We start from the raw sequence: 15306 nt of genomic DNA, 5'->3' as shown, positions 1-15306 counted from the left end.
TCCATACGCTCACCACCCTCTGCGAGAAAAAGTTGCCCTACCGGTCCCTCTTAAATATTTCCCCTCTTATTTTCAACCTATGCACTGTAGTTTTCATCTGCCCCACCCCAGGGAAAATACTTTAGTTATTAATAAAGGCAAATGTACCAAACGCTGCCTTCACTACCCTGTCTACCAGGGATTCCATTTTCAAGGAACAGTAAACCTGTACTCTAAGGTCTTTGTTCAGCAGCACCACCCCCCCCGGATCTTACCTGTATAAGTCATGCCCTGACCTGCCTTTCCAAAATGCAGCACCTCATGTTTATTTTAAAACCTCCATTTGCAAACCCACAACCCATTGGCCCTTCTGATCAAGTTCCCATTGTGTTCTGAGGTAAACTCCTTCGTTGTCCACAAAACCTTCAATTTTGGTGTCATCTGCAAACTTGCTAACCATACCTTTAAATTTCACATCCAAATTCATTATATAAATGACGAAAAGCAATGGTTCTCAGCCCAGTCCTTGTGGCACAGGCCTCCAGTGTGAAAAGCCACCCTCTGTCTTCTACCTTTAAGCCAGTTCTGTATCCAAATGGCTAGTTTTCCTTGTATTCCATGTGATCTAACCTTGCTCACCAGCCTACGCTGAGGAACCTTGTTGAACGCCTTACTGTATAGATCGCGTACATTGCTCTGTCCTCCTCATTCATTAGAGTTTAGAGGGTTGAAGGGAGATCTAATAGAAACTTACAAAATAATGTAAGAGCGGGTGGACGCTGAAAAGTTGTTTCGGTTTAGCGGGGAGACTAGGACCCGTGGGCATAGCCGTAGAATTAAAGGGTGTCAATTTAGAATGGAAATGAGACATTTCTTCGGCCAGAGTGTAGTGGGCCTGTGGAATTCATTGCCATGGAGCGCAGTGGAGGCTGGGATGTTGGATGTCTTCAAGGCAGAGATTGCTAAATTCTTGATCTCACAAAGAATTAAGGGCTATAGGGGGAGTGCAGGTATGTGGAGTTGAAATGCCCTTCAGCCAGGATTAAATGGTGGAGTGGACTCGATGGGCTGAATGGCCTGCCTTCCACTCCTATGTCTTGGGTATCGATCCTCTTCGTTACTTTTTCAGAAAACTCAAGTCAGTGAGATACAATTTCCCACGTACAAAGCTATGATGACTATCCCTAAACAGTACTTGCCTTTCCAAATACATGTAAACCCTGTCCCTCAGGATGCCCTCCAAATATTTGCCCACCAATGATGTCAGGCCCACTGGTCTATAATTCCCTGACTTTTCCTTACCACCTTTCTTAAATAGTGGCACCACATTAGCCAACCTCCAGTCTTCTAGCACCTCACCCATGGCTAATGATGATACAAATATCTGAGCAAGGGGCCCAGTAATCATTTGTCTAGCTTCCCACAGAGTTCAAGGGTACACCTGATCAGGTCATGTGGTTTTATCCACCTTTATGTATTTCAAGACATTCACTGCTACCTCCAGTGTAATATGGACATTTTTCAAGATGTTGCTGTTCATTCACCCATGTTCTCTTTTGTCCATATCTTTCTCCACAGTAAACACTGATGCAAAATACTTGTTTAGTATCTCCCCCACCTCTTGTGTCCTTGCTGATATTTAAGGGGCTCTATTGTCTCCCTAGTTATTCTTTTATCCTTAATGTATTTGTAGCATCCCTTTGGAATCTCCTTAAGCTTATTTGCCAAAGCTATCACGTCTTCTTCTTGCCCTCCTGATTTCCCCAAGTATACTCCTATTGTCTTTATATTCTTCCAGGGAATCACCCGATCTCTGCTGTCTATACCTGACGTGTGCTTCCTTATTTTTGACCAAAACCTCAATTTCTCTAGTCATCCAGCATTCCCTATATCCACCAGCCTTGCCCTTCTCCCTAACAGGAACATACTATCTCTGGACTCTCATCTCATTTTTGAAGGCCTCCCATTTTCCAGCTGTTCATTTACAGTGGAAACTCAATTATCCGAACGAGATGGGCGGGCACTATTTCGTTCAGATAATCGATTATTCGGAAAATCGATTAAATGCCTTCCCTCTGGGACTGGGAGTTTTTAAAGTCTGCTCCCTGGTCAGGAGACTGCAGCAGCAAGCGAGATGACGCCCCCCCCCCACCCTCTCTCGTTTTTTTTCTCTCTCTCTCTTCTCTTTTCCCCCCCCCCCAACCATGTCCATATTACACTGGAGGTAGCAGTGAATGTCTTTAAATACATAAAGGTGGAAAAAACCACATGACCTGATCAGGTGTACCCTTGAACTCTTGGGAACCTGAGCAAAGTGTGCAATTCCCCGCCCCCAACACAGCCCCCTCAACTCCATCCCCGGCCCCTCTCCGGGGCAGCTGGACTGTATACCAACAACAAGACTGCTGCTGCTGCCGCTGCTGCCTTTGTGGGGTAAGTCTCCAAATAGCGCACGCGCACATACACACAATTTTTACTGCAGTTTTTTTGACAGGTTCCATGTTTGCCTTGTACAGGACAATATTGGAGAGATTATTCCTGGGAAGGGGGCGGGGTTAGGGCACACCCCTTTGTAGAACTCCAGGGAAAGTGTAGTGAGAGAGAGAGGGTGGGAGGTTAGTCATTTAGAGTCGGTGCCTGTTTAATCACTGTAAACAAAAGACGTGATCACTGCTGGAAACACGTCTTTGATGTAATGTTTCTATCGGGACCTCAAGATCTCCTTCGGATAATCCGATTTTTGGATAATTGGTATTCAGATAATCGCGTTTCCTCTGTACCTGCAAACATCTGCCCCAGTCAACTTTTGAAAGTTCTTGCCTAATACTATCAAAATTGTGCAAAATAGTTAGTCAGTGGGGCAGAGGAAAGAGTGAGCAACAGATAAAGTGAGCGTGGAGTGGTTGTGACAGAAGGTGGGAGGAAACATGAGGGAAGTTGAATAGAACATGTGAGTGAAGAAGAATGCCAGCAGGGCCTGTGCGAGAGAGGGTGGTGGGTGCAAGCTGAAGAGAGAGAGCTCTGTATCATAGTACCACTTTGTTCCTCAGATTCTCTTACTGCAGTGTTAATTGGAACCAATCTCTAACATTTTCACATAAAAAGGATGGAATCCCTAAAACTCCACTCAGGTGGATAGAACTTGTAAGAAGGCCTATGATGTATTAGCGTTCATTAGCAGAGGGATTGAATTCAAGAGTCGTGAGGTGATGTTGCAGCTGTACAGGACCTTGGTAAGGCCACATTTGGAGTACTGTGTGCAGTTCTGGTTGCCTCATTTTAGGAAAAGAGAGTGATGGGGGCATGGAATGCGCTGCCTGTGGGAGTGGCAGAGTCAGAATCATTGGTGACCTTTAAGCAGCAATTGAATAGGTACATGGATAGGTGCTTAAGCTAGGACAAATGTTCGGCACAACATCATGGGCCGAAGGGCCTGTTCTGTGCTGTATTGTTCTATATTCCTGGTTGATATTTTGATTCGTTGTTTGTCTCAGATAGCTGTGAACTAATTTTAATGGAAACAAGGACTTGAAAATAGTTATAGTAGCATATTTTCTTGCATCCACTCAGCCCAAGTTGTTATACTCTGCTTGCTCAGCAGTCGCTCTTAACTCTGTGTTGTTCTGTAGGCTTCCCTCCATCAGTACCGCAGTAATGCTGGATCTCCAGCCAACCAGTCTCCCACCTCCCCTGGATCCAATCAAGGCTTCTCTCCAGGCAGCTCCCCTCAAGTAAGGGAACCTTTGCTTCCAGAGCTTAACTGTTGTGACTAATTGATAATTGCAATGATACTGTCCCATCTTTGCCCATGTCACAATTTGCTTTGTCACTCTCCATCACCATGTGGCTGTTTACCATGGACTGTTTCTGAGCATTTTTAATCTTCCCATTGCCACCTGTTTTGGTGTGTATGTGACTATATGACTCTACACATCTGCATGATTCTGTGTGCATGCATGTCATATGCATGTATGTGAGTGATTCGATCAGCCTGTTACATTGATTTTTGGGTTTATGGAAGAATGTCCCAGTTTCTTGAAATCAAAAGATGGTTCCGACAGAATGAATGACTAGGAGCCTGAAATTTATTTTGAGTTAAAGCTTCACAGCTGAGGGAACATGCCCTGGGAAGAGAGAGCATGAGCAGGTGAATATATGAGGCATCCACGACAGAAGCGTGATTGTAAACTTGAGCAACTGTTCTTCCTGCTCTAGGAGAGAGTTGTGAAACAAGAATGGGTATGGTCACAGAATTAATGGATATTCTCTGTGCCTCCAAATAGTGAGACAGAAATAGAGGTGCAAATGTGCATGGAAATCATGGAGATTTGTAAGAAATAGAGAGAGAGATGATCTTGTAGGACATTAATACCCCATATATCAAATGAAGAAGGAGAACGCTTTTCTGAAACATGTTTTGAAATCCCCTGATCTTTATGTTCTTGGTTTAACTCGGGAGGCATTTTGGACCTGATGCTGAGAATGAGATGGACTAAATGGACCAAATGTCTGTAGAGGAACAATTGGGTAAGAGTATTGTTATGGACCAGGCCAGAACCCCTCAGAACATTTTAAGGGAGCCCAAATGATAACTTTTCTCGTTGCTTTTGGCAGATGTAAGGTGGATATTCCAAAAGTGATGCTGCTGGTCAGACGACTTGGCTTCAAGTAATACAGCAGTTATTTACACAACACCGAGTAAAACGCAAGCAAAAGAAAACAGAATTTAGAATAACAAGTACTTGAAAACCCAACCAACACAATATCCCCACAATGTGACAAAAGAGCTGTCCCAATTTCCTGCAACATCTCCATAAACACACCCCTTGGCAAAAAGGTAAATTCAAATATAGGTTCTTACAGGAGAGATGTTAGAGAATCAGCCAGAAACATCTGTTGAATCAGGGAACCTTTTTACCCAGCAGCTTTCTTTGACCAGCTTTGAACAGACTGCTTGCTAAAACCAAACCAGGAAAAAAACTGAACTGGGAGAACTAGCCACTCCTCTTTCATTGGGCAAGTGTTTTCCCTATTGTTGCCTTACACAGGAGATGTGGACTTTGTTGCTAGGCCAGCATTTATTTTCAATTCCTGATTATATCTGGGGACGGTGGTAGCACTGAAGTCGATTTGGTCTGAGTGCATCCACTGTGTAATTGGGGCAGGATTTTGAGCGTTCAGCACTGAACAAGTGGCGCCATATTTCCAACTCAGCATGGTATGTGGCTTGGAGAGGAACTTGTCCTTCTTGGTGAAAGCAGTGATGGGTTTGCTGCCTGAAGAGCCTTTGTGAGTTTCTGCAATGCATCTTGCAGATGGTACACACTGTTGGTACTCTATGTCAGTGGTGTTGGGAGGGAATATTTGTGGATGTGGTGCCAATCAAGTAGACTGCTTTGTTCTCTATGCTGTCAACTGTGTTGAATGTTGTTGAAGCTGCACTCATCTAGGCAATTGGGGAGTATTTCATCACACTTAACTTGATGCAGTTCTTGCAGCTACAGTATTTATGTGGCAGTCCAGTTTAGTCTTGTGGTAACAGGGTATTGATAGTGCAGGATTCAGCAATTGTAATACCATTGAACATCATGGAGCAATGGCTTAATTCTCTCTTGTTGGAGATGACCGTTGTCTGGCATTTGTGTGATGTGAAAGTTAACTGCCACTTGTCAGCCCAAGCCTGGATAGGGACTTCCATTGTAGAGGAACCAGACCAGTGATTCCACAGTCAATGTCTCTTCAAGGCTGTTGCCTCCCTGATGCCAGGGTGTTAGAATGACCGCAAGACAGCCTTCAGGGGGAGCATGATCAACATTGGCACCAATGACTTGGGTAACAATGGAAATGAAATCAGAAAGCACATTGCAGAGGTCTATGCAGAAGGTTGTGAGAATGAGGTTGGAAAGCAGATTTCATCAGGCTGGCAGAGATAATAGTTGAAACTTTATTGCTGGAACAGCACAGCAGGTCAGGCAGCATCCAGGGAACAGGTCATGGCTGATCATCCTTAATCAGTATCCTGTTCCTGCCTTACCTCCATAACTCTTGATTCCACTATCCTTGAGAGCTCTATCCAACTCTTAGATAATGGCCTACTGGTATTATCGCTATACTGTTAAACCAGAGATCCAAGCAATGTTCTTGTGACTCGGGTTCAAATCCTGCCATGGCAGCTGATAGGATTTGAATTCAATAATAATCTGGAAATAAGAGCCCAGTAATGATCATTAAACCATTATCGATTTTTGGAAAAATCCATGTAGCTCACTAAAGAAAAGGAAAATTGCATCATTTTTTCAGCTTTGCCCTACATGTGACTCCAGACCTGCAGAAATGTGGTCAACTCTTAAGTACACTCTGGGCAATTAAGAATGTGCAACAAATGCTGGTCTAGTCAGTAATGCCCACATTCCTTGAATGACTTTAAAAGAAGATTGTGGGGACAAGGTCAGAAAGTAGATTTCAGTGGGTTTGATAGGAGAGTGAAAGAAATTTTGAGATTGTGTCTTTCCATGCCAGTGAGTATCAAAAGAGGAGAATGGAGTGATTGCTAGAAACCTACTTTAGAAGGGTGGTAATTTCTGGGGCACTGGGACTGGTTCTAGGGAAACTGGAACCCATATGACCAGATGGTCTATATATGACAGGGCCAAGATAAATATCTTTGCAGAGAGATTCGTTAGAACGGTTGAGGATTTAAGCAAGATTGGCAGGGAGGTGGGAACCTAAGGGCAAGTTCAGAGCATGGAATAGGATGCAGAAATTCAGCGAATATCTCTGCTGCTTCTGCTTTTCGGGAGTGAAAGGCTATAAAGTGCAGGAATTTGGCAGTATCAAAATGCACATTTGCGATGCAAGGAGTATACAAAAACTGAGGGCATAGGTCAACGCATAACTTGATAGCATAGCTACACCAAAGGGGAGGCAAGAAGACAGCTCATTATTACCGGATTTCAAGTTTTCAGGCGAATAGAGAAGGGGATTTAAAAATTGTGATGTATTATACTTAAAGATCCTGGAGAGTGATACTGAAAAAAAAAACCTTGGAGTGCACATCATAGTTCCTTGAAAGTAGAGTCACAAGTAGCCAGAATAGTGAAGGTGGTGTTTGGGTATGCTTGCCTTTATTGGTCAGTGCAATGAGTATAGAGCTGGGAGGTCATGTTGTGGCTGTACAAGACGTTGGTTAGGCCACTTGTGGAATACTGCATTCAATTCTAGTCTCCCTCTGATAGGAAGGATGTTGCGAAACTTGAAAGGGTGAATAGCCAAGGTCTTTTTTCCTGGGATAGCAGGGCATATGTTTAAGGTGAGAGCGGAAAGATTTAAAAGGGACTTAAGGGGCAACTTTTTCTCTCATACACTGTTTTGGAATGAACTGCCAGAGGAAGTGGTAGAGACTGGTACAATTACAACATGAAAAGGCAACTGAAATGGGTACACTAATAGGGAAGGTTTAGAGGGATAGGGCCAAATGCTGGCAGATGGGACTCAATTGATTTTGAGGTGTAGTGGACAGCGAAGGTTACCTTGGATTACAACAGGATTTTGATCAGATGGGCCAATGGCTGAGGCAGAAACCCACCCCAGTCTCTTCCCTGGGGTGGAGAAAGTCCAGAACTAGAGAGCATAGGTTTAAGGTCAGAGAGGAAAGCTTTAAAAGAGACCTATGGGGCAACTGTTTCTCACACACAGCGGTGTGTGTGTGGAATGGGCTGCCAAAGGAAATGGTGGAGGCCAGTACAATTACCTTATTCCGCCAATCAGGATGTTGGTTTGAAATGTATGTACTTGAATGCTAGGAGCATCCAGAATAAAGTGAGTTAACTTGCAACATGGGTTGGTACCTAGGATTTCAATGTTGTGGCCATTTCAAAGACATGGCTAGAGGAGGGACAGGAATGGTTGTTGCAGATTCCAGGATTTCGATGTTTCAGCAAGAACAGACAAGATGGTAAAAGAGGCGGGGGTGTGGTATTGTTAATCAACGGTAGTAATACAGCAGCTGAGATAATGTTTGAGGACTCATTCACTGCTGTAGTTTGGGCTGAGGTTAGAAACAGGAAAGGAGAGGTCACCCTGTTGGGAGTTTTCTGTCGGCCTCTGAATCGTTCCAGGGATGTAAAGCAAAAGATAACAAAGATGATTCTCGATAGGAGCAAGAGTAACAGGGTAGTTGTTATGGGGGACTTTAACATCCCCAATATTGACTGGGAATATATAGTTCAAGTAGTTTAGATGGGTCAGTTTTTGTTCAATGTGTGCAGGAGGGCTTTCTAACACAGTATATAGACAGGCCAACAAGGGGAGATTTGATACTAGGGAATGAACTCAGTCAGATGTTAGATTTGGAGGCAGGTGAGCATATTGGCGATAGTGACACAATTCGGTTATGTTTACTTTAGCGATGGAAAGGGAAGAATTATAGCGGGGGAAAAGCAATTATGATGTAATTAGGCAAGATTTAGGATGGGGAAGGAAACTGCAGGGGATGGACACACTTGAAATGTGGAGCTTATTCAAGAAACAGCTACTGCAGTTCCTTGATAAGTATCTATCTATCAGGCAGGGAGGTAGTTGTCGAGAGAGAGAGAGACAGCAGTGGTTTACTAAAGAAGTTGAAGCTCTTGTCAAGAGGAAGAGGAAAGCTTATGTGAGGATGAGGCGTGAAGACTCAGGGGGCTCGAGGTTTATAAGTTAGCCAGAAAAGATCTTAAGAAAGGGCGAGAAGAGCCGGGAGGGAACATGAGAAGTTGTTGGTGGATAGGATCAAGGAAAACCCTAAGGCCTTCTATAGGTATATCAGGAATAAAAGAATGACTCGAGTAAGATTCGGGCCGAAGATAATCGTAGAAACTTGTGTGGGCAATCTGAGGGCATAAGCGTTTAATAAATACTTTTTGTCAATATTCACTTTGGAAAAGGGCAATGTTAGTGAGAATACAGAGATACAGGCTACAAGATTAGATGGGATTGCAGTTGACAAAGAGGAGGTTTTAGCAATTTTGGAAGATCTGAAAATAGATAAGACTCCTGGGTCGGATGGAATTTATCCTCGGATTCTCTGGGAAGTTAGGGAGGAGATTGCAGAGCCTCTGGATTTGATCTTTATGTCATCATTGTCGACAGGAGTAGTGCCAGAAGATTGGAAGATAGCAAATGTTGTTCCCTTCTTCAAGAAGGGGAATCGGGACAACCCTTGTAATTATAGACCAGTGAGCCGTACTTCGGTTGTGGGTAAGGTGTTGGAAAAGGTTATAAAAGATAGGATTTATAATCATCTGGAAAGGAATAATTTGATTAGGGATAGTCAACACAGTTTTGTGAAGAGAAGGTCATTCCTCACTAACATTGAGCTCTTCGAGAAGGTGACAAAACAGGTGAATGAAGGTAAACTGGTTGATGCGGTGTATATGGACCTCAGTAAGGCGTTTGATAAGGTTCCACATAGTAGGCTATTGCACAAAATATTTGAGGAGAAAGTGAGGACTGCAGATGCTGGAGATCAGAGCTGAAAATGTGTTGCTGGAAAAGCGCAGCAGGTCAGGCAGCATCCAAGGAGCAGGAGAATCGACGTTTCAGGCATGAGCCTGAAGAAGGGCTCATGCCCAAAACGTCGATTCTCCTGCTCCTTGGATGCTGCCTGACCTGCTGCTCTTTTCCAGCAACACATTTTCAACTATTGCACAAAATACAAAGTTTCAAGATTGAAGGTGATTTAGTGGTTTGGATCAGAAATTGGCTAACTGAAAGAAGACAGAGGGTGGTGGTTGATGGGAGATGTTCATCTTGGAGTTCAGTTACTAGTGGCATACCGCAAGTATCTGTTTTGTGACCACATGATCTGGATGTGGGTGTAGAAGGATGGGTTAGTAAATTTTAGTGTAATCTGCAAAGTTACTAACTGTACCTCTTGTGCTCACGTCCAAATCTTTTATGTGAGTGACGAAAAGTAGTGGTCAGAGCACCCGATCCTTGTGACACTCCACTGGTCACAGGTCTCCATTCTGAAAAACAACCCTCCACCACCACCCTCTGTTCTTCTACCTTTCAGCCAGTTCTGTATCCAAGTGGCTAGTCCTCCCTGTATTCCATGAGATCTAACCTTGCTCACCAGTCTCCCATGGGGAACCTTGTGGAACGCCTTACTGATGTCCATATAGATCACATCTACTGCTCTGCCCTCTTTCTCCTCTTTGTTACTACTTCAAAAAAACTCAGTTAAGTTTCTGAGACATGATTTCCCACGCACAAAGCTATGTTGACTATCCCGAATCAGTTCTTGCGTTTCCAAATACATGTACATCCTGTCCTTCAGGATTCCCTCCAACAACTTGCCCACCACCGAGGTCAGGCTCACCGGTCTATAGTTCCCTGGCTTGTCCTTACCGCCCTTCTTAAACAGTGGCACCACGTTTGCCAACCTCCAGTCTTCCAGCACCTCACCTGTGATTATTGATGATACAAATATCTCAGCAAGAGGCCTAGCAATCACTTCTGTAGCTTCCCACAGTGTTCTAGGGGACACCTGATCAGGTCCTGGGGATTTATCCACCTTTATGTGTTTCAAGATATCCAGCACTTCCTCCTCTGTAATCTGGACATTTTTCAAGATGTCACCATCTATTTCCCTCCAGTCCATATCCTTTTCCACAGTAAATACTGATGCAAAATGCTCATTTAGTATCTCCCCCATTTTCTATGGCTCCACACAAAGGCTGCCTTGCTGATCTTTGAGGGGCCCTATTCTCTCCCTAGTTACCCTTTTGTCCTTCATGTATTTGTAAAACCCTTTGGATTCTCCTTAATTCTATTTGCCAAAGCTATCTCATGTCCTCTTTTTGACCACCTGATTTCCCTCTGAAGTACACTCCTGTTTCCTTTATACTCTTCTAAGGATTCACTTGATCTATCCTGTCTATACCTGACATATACTTCCTCCTTTTTCTTAACCAAACCCTCAATTTCTTTAGTCATCCAGCATTCCGTATACCTTCCAGCCTTCCCTTTCACCCTGACTCCTCTGGCAGCTCATTCCATTCACACACCACCCTCTGAATGAAAAGTTTGTTCCTAAGGTCCCTTTTATATCTTTCCCCTCTTGCCATAAACTTATGCCCTTAGTTTTGGACTCTTCCCCACCCTACAAAAAAGAACTTGGATATTCAGCCTATCCCTGCCCCTCAAAACTCTATAAGGTCATCCCTCAGCCTCCAATGCTCCAGAGAAAATAGCCCAGCCTGTTCAACCTCTCCCTACAGCTCAAACCTCCAACCCTGGCAACATTGTTTGTAAATCTTTTCTGCACCCTCTCAAGTTTAGCAACATCCTTCCTGTGGAAGGGTAACTAGAATTGTATGCCATAATGACCTCTCTAATGCACAGCCGCAACTTGAAGTCCTAGCTCGTATACTCAGTGTTCTACCTAATGAAGACAAGCATGCCAAATGTTGCCTTTGCCACCCTGTCTACCTGTGACTTCTATATTCACATCCAAATCATTTATATAAATGACAAAAAACAGTGGACCTAGCACCAATTTTTGTGGCACAATGCTGGTCACAGGTCTCTAATCTGAAAAACCACCCTCTACTATTACCCCGGCTCCTGCCTTCGAGCCAATTTTGTACCTAGTTGGCTAATTTGCTTACCTATCCACCATGCAGAAACTTGTCAAACGCTTTGCTGAAGTCCAACTAGACAGCATTGACTGCTCTGCCCTCATCAATCGTCTTTGTTACTTCTTCAAAATCAAGTTAGTGAGACACAACTTTCCATGCACAAAGCTATGTTGACTGTCCCTAATCAGTCCTTGCCTTTCCAAATACATGTAAATCCTGTTCCTCAGAATTCCTTCCAACAGCATAGCCACCACCGACATAAGGCTCACCAATCTCCAATTCCCTGTTTTTTTTCTTAGCACTTTTCTTAAATAATGAGGCCACATTAACCAATTTCCAGTCTTCTGGCACCTCACATGTCGCTGTCGATGATATAAATATCTCAGCAAGGAGCCCAGTAATCTCTTCCCTAGCTTACCACAAAGTTCTGGGAAATACCTGATCGGGTTGCAGAGATTTATCTACATTTATGCATTTAAGACACCTCGCACCACCTCTTCTGTAATATGAACTCTTTTCAAGACAGGGCTGTTTATTTCCCCAAGTTCCCTCGCTTCCATGTCCTGCTCTACAGTAAATACCGATGTGAAATTTTGGTTTAGTATCTCCGCCATCTCTTCTGTTTCCACACATGGATGGCCATGTTGATCTTTAAGCAACCCTATTCTCTCCCTAGTTATTCTTGCCTTTATTGTACTTACAGAAACTCTCAATTCTCTGTAACTCTACTTACCAAAGCTATCTCATGTCCCCTTTTTGCTCTCTTAATTTCCCTCTTAAGTGTAATCCTTTTGCCATTACAGTCCTCAATGATTCACTCAATCTCAGCTCTCGAGCCCTGACATATGCCTCTTTTTATTTTCTTGATCAGAGCCCCAATTTCTGTAGTCATCCAGCATTTCCTACACCTACCAGCCTTGTCCTTCATACTTACAGGAACATATTGTTTCTGAACTCTCGTTATCTCATTTCTAAAGGCCGCCCACTTCCCAACCATCCTTAATCTACCCTAGTCAACTTTCGAAAGTTCCTGTCTAATACCATCAGAGTCAAAACTTTAAATTTAAAACTTTAACTCTTTGATCAGTTCTATCTGTTTCCATAACTATTTTAAAATTAACAAAATTATGATAACTGGCCCCAAGTGCTCACCTGCTGACACCTCAGACGCTTCCCCTGCCTTATTTCCCAACAGAAGGTCAAGTATTGCTCCTACAATCTCACATTGAATAAGAAAGTTTTCTTGTATACGCTTAATAAATTCCTCCCCATCCAAGCCCTTAACATTCTGACAGTCCCAGTCTATGTTTGAAAAGTTAAAATCCCGTACTATTGCAATTCTATTATTCTTGCAGGTAACCGAGATATCCCTGCATTTTGTTTCTCAATTTCTCATTGACTGTTGAGAGGCCTATAATGCAATCCCAACAACGTGATCATCCCTTTCTTATTTCTCAGTTCCACCAGTATAACCTTACTGGAAGATCTCTCAGGAATTCTCTACCCCCCCCCCCCCCCCGCGCACAAGTACAGTTAAAATGTTATCCTGAACCAAAAATGCCACCCTCCCTGCTCTCTTGCCACCATTTCCATCGTTCCAATAGCATCTTTAACCCAGTACAATAAACTGCCAATCTTGTCCATCCCTGAGCCATGTCTCTAGTTGTTATGATATCCCAGTCCCATATTCCTCATTATGCCCTAAGTTCATCTGCCTTACCTCTTTATCAGTCTTACCTCGTTCTCATCCTTGCTCTTTTCTGCCTTGACTATGTGATTTGTGCCTTTTATCTACTGTACCAGCCTCAGCCTTTTCTCTTTTCTCACTATTGCTTTGGTCCCCCCCCCCGTTACTAATTTTAAGCCTCCCAAGTAGCGTTAGCAAATTTCCCCGCAAAGATATTGGTCCCCTTCCAATTCAGGTGGGCACCCATCCCTGTATTACAGGTCATTTCTACTCCTGAAGAGATCCCAGTGATCCAAAAATGTGATTTCTTGTCCCCTGCACAGCAGCTCAGTCACTCATTCATCTGATCTATCCTACTGTTCCTATTCTCCCGAACATATGGCACCAGTTCAGATATTACTCACCTTGAAGACCTACTTTTTAACCTCCTGCCTAGTTTCCAATATTCTCTCTTCAGAACCTCACCCTTTTCCTACCTGTGTCGTTGGAGCCACTATGCACAGCAACCTCCTGCTGGTGACGTTCCCCCACCCTTGCTCTTGTCAATTCCTTGTTACCTGTAACTGGCACTCCAACTGATTCATGTAGTCCAATACAAACCGCAACCAAACACTGACATAGTCTTCAGGAGCATTCAAATTCTCCCTGTTTACCCGTATCTGACAGGAGAAGCACATCACCCTACTAAAAGTCATTTCTGCCCCTTTAACAAGCTGCTGATCCAGAAATTGCCAAAAAGCAAATAAAACACACTTTGCTCAAAATTGCAGAGTTAGCACATTCTTACTGCTCAAAAACACTGCTCTGGGATAACAATGCTAAACCTTAATATTAAAAGTCAGTCGAGACAGATCCCAATCTAAACATGACCAAAACAAAACCTCACCGTACTACATTTCGTAGAATCCCTCCAGTGTGGAAGCAGGCCATTGGGCCGATTGAGTCCACACAAACCCTCCAATGAGCACATCTTCCCTTCCTATCGCCATAATCCTGCATTTTCCTTAGCTAATCCATCTAGCCTTCAGATCGCCTGATTCTAATGGCAATTTGGCATGGTCAATCCACCTAATCTGCACATTGTTGAACTGTGGGAGAAACTGGAGAACCCAGAGGAAACCCTCTGCAGACACAGAGAGAATGTTCAAACTCCATATCGACAGTTTGGAATCGAACCCAGGTCCCTGGTGCTGTGAGGGTGTAGTGCTAGCCACTGAGCCACCATGCCACCCGAGAAGTTTTTAAGAAGTTTTGTAAGTTGTAAAATTAAACACTTAGCCGATCTGGCTCAAAACGTGAAGATTGTCCTCTTCTACTGTAGTTTCAGGCAGTTAACTAAAGAATGATCGTAGAACTCATTGGCACAGAGAAATCTGTGTTCTGGTGTCTCAGTATTATTATATAGGTACAGCTAACAATTAAAAAGCAAATGGAGTGTTGGCATTTATTGTAAGGGAAGTGGAATACAAAAGTTGGACAGTTTTACTGCTGCTGTATTGGACATTGGTGAGAATGCATCAGGAATGCTGTATATAGTTTGGTCTCTGCGTTTGAAAAATATATATTTGTGTCAGAACAGTTCACTTTGTTCATATTAGGGATGAACTTTATCGTATGAAGAAAGGTTGAGCATGTTGTGTCTGTGTCTATTGGATTTTAGAAGAATAAGAGCTGATGTTATTTAAACATTGGATTCTAAGGAGACTGGATAGGAAGGATAACAGGAGGATATTTCCCCTGAGAGAGAATAGAACTAGAGATGTGGCATAAGAAAAAAAGTGAATCTTTTAAAGTGGAGATATAGAGAATTATTTTTCTTCTAGACTCCTAGATGGTTACAATGCAGGTTGTTCTGCTAAAAATGCAACAGTTGTGTTCCTCTGCAACCTCGCATTATAGAACGTCGCATTGTAGAGTATCACCCATAGAAAATCGCTATACCCATTCAGTAGAACATTTGCATTATCCAAACAGCACCCTCAATTTGTCAATCGTATTATAGCCAATTCATGCTAACGA

At 43.3% G+C, this 15306-nt stretch overlaps 1 protein-coding gene across 3 annotated transcripts in view; it reads left to right on the top strand.

Annotated features, from left to right (window-relative positions):
• The window catches only part of LOC122565518 (CREB-regulated transcription coactivator 1-like), a 155803-nt gene that overhangs the window by 84430 nt on the left and 56067 nt on the right, over window positions 1–15306 (top strand). For 2 of the 3 annotated variants that reach the window (XM_043721564.1, XM_043721566.1), the window contains exon 11: window positions 3609–3710. The exons of the other annotated variant lie outside the window; for it this stretch is intronic. In XM_043721564.1, coding sequence (XP_043577499.1) covers window positions 3609–3710 — 102 coding nt within the window. The remainder of the gene's footprint in view (window positions 1–3608; window positions 3711–15306) is intronic. 3 annotated transcript variants of the gene reach the window in all.

Source organism: Chiloscyllium plagiosum, chromosome 31 (genome assembly GCF_004010195.1).
Source record: "Chiloscyllium plagiosum isolate BGI_BamShark_2017 chromosome 31, ASM401019v2, whole genome shotgun sequence".
NCBI lineage: Eukaryota > Metazoa > Chordata > Chondrichthyes > Orectolobiformes > Hemiscylliidae > Chiloscyllium > Chiloscyllium plagiosum.
This window is presented reverse-complemented; position numbering and strand designations above follow the sequence as displayed.